The following is a 1,557-nucleotide window of genomic DNA, read 5'->3' as shown; positions in this document are numbered from 1 at the left end:
GTGGCTGCCTGGCCCCTCGGCTCGCCGGTGGCATGGGCAGCGTGGGCAGCCTGGTGGAGAGGCAGGATCTGTCGCCCGTGGAGCTGCGGACACCCCTGGGCGGCGTGCGGGGTCTGCGGCAGCCCGACGGCCTGCTCCGGAAGGGCCTGAGCCAGCGCGAGCTCCTGGGCTACCTGCACGGCCCCCGGCGTGAAGCGCGGCCCGAACGCAAGTGCCCGGGGGGCTCCTGCAAACGGGACTATGAGAGCGACCGCGAGAACCGCTCGCCCGAGCGCAGCCCCCGCGGGGCCGACTTCTCCAAGAGCTCACTGCCCGAGCGGGGCCGCTTCGACAAGGTGGGCCGGACCGGGCTGGGGCAGTGCCCGTGGGTGACGGGTGTCTGCTGGGGGAGGACATGGCCACGGGTCACAGCAATGCTTCCCCCGGTGCCTCGAATGCACCCGTGTCGGGAGCAGCGGGACGGGGCTCGTGGGTGCCGGTCTGCGGGGGCAGGCGCTGCCCTTGCATGTCCCGCATCCCTGCGGCGTGGCAGAAGCTGAGACCCAGAGGTTGGAAGGGTCTCCGGGGAGGTCCTTCCACGAGGCCTGGGGAGGGCTCTGGCTGGGCCACAGCCCTGGGGCTCTCCAGAGGCGGCTGACCCCGGCTCTTGTCTTGCAGTGCCGCATCCGGCCATCGGCCTTCAAAGCGGTGGCAGGGAAGGGCCTGGTTTCCATGCAGGGCCTGTCTGCGTCCAAGGGGCAGAAGCTGTCCAAAAGTAACGGGAGCCTGCACACGCTGCTGTCACTGAGCAGCTCCGGGCAGCCTGGCCCGCTGCGCACCCACCTGCTGCACGCCATCAGCCTGGACGAGGGCTCCGCTGCCGGCTGCGGCTCCTCGCACAACTTCTCCTCCTACGTGCCCCGCTTCAAGCCAGCCCCGGGCCAGCTCAGCGCCTCCGTGGGCCACATCAACCACATTGGGGGCTCTCTGGACAGGGCTTCGCGGGGCCCCAGGGACCCCCTGCGACCGGAGCCGGTGCCGCTGCCCTGCAAGAGCACAGCTACGCTGAGCCGGCTGCAGAGCCCCGGGGACCCGCCGCCACCCTACGAGTTCACGTTCTCCCTGGAGGACGTGGTAAAGCAGCTGGAGGACCGACTGCAGGAGAAGGGCGGGGAGCTGCGTCAGCTGAAGCGCAGCCTCAGTGAGACCGAGGACCCCTTCACGCAGGTGAGGGCAGGTGGAGGAGCGGGGCAGGCGGTGCTGTGTCCCTGCCCCGGCAGGCAGCTGGGCGAGGGGTCTGGCAGCCGGAGCAGAGCAGGGGCCGCTGGTGGAGGGAGCACGCCCCCTGCCCTGCACCAAGCCGGGGGGTAGCAAGGGCCCGCCGCGGCCCTGCTGCGCTGGCTGAGAGGGGGCCTGTGGCCTGGGAGGAGCTCCGGGAGCCTTACACCCATGGGGGCAGGGGTGGGGTCTTGGGGCTGCTGGAGGGGCTGGGCTGGCAGACCTCCCCTGGCTGCCAGCACCCAGTGCCACGTGCCGGCAGGGGGTTTGGGGCCAGCAGCGGGCGGGGGAGGGGGGACG

At 71.8% G+C, this 1,557-nt stretch overlaps 1 protein-coding gene across 1 annotated transcript in view; it reads left to right on the top strand.

The window, feature by feature from the left end:
• The window catches only part of N4BP3 (NEDD4 binding protein 3), a gene marked incomplete at its 3' end in the record, with an annotated part of 13,757 nt that overhangs the window by 11,056 nt on the left and 1,144 nt on the right, over positions 1 to 1,557 (top strand). The window contains exons 7-8 of the mRNA XM_025191788.1: positions 5 to 335; positions 658 to 1,206. Coding sequence (XP_025047573.1) covers positions 5 to 335; positions 658 to 1,206 — 880 coding nt within the window. The remainder of the gene's footprint in view (positions 1 to 4; positions 336 to 657; positions 1,207 to 1,557) is intronic.

Source organism: Alligator sinensis, unplaced genomic scaffold, assembly GCF_000455745.1.
Source record: "Alligator sinensis unplaced genomic scaffold, ASM45574v1 scaffold1170_1, whole genome shotgun sequence".
NCBI classification, from domain to species: Eukaryota; Metazoa; Chordata; order Crocodylia; family Alligatoridae; genus Alligator; species Alligator sinensis.
This window is presented reverse-complemented; position numbering and strand designations above follow the sequence as displayed.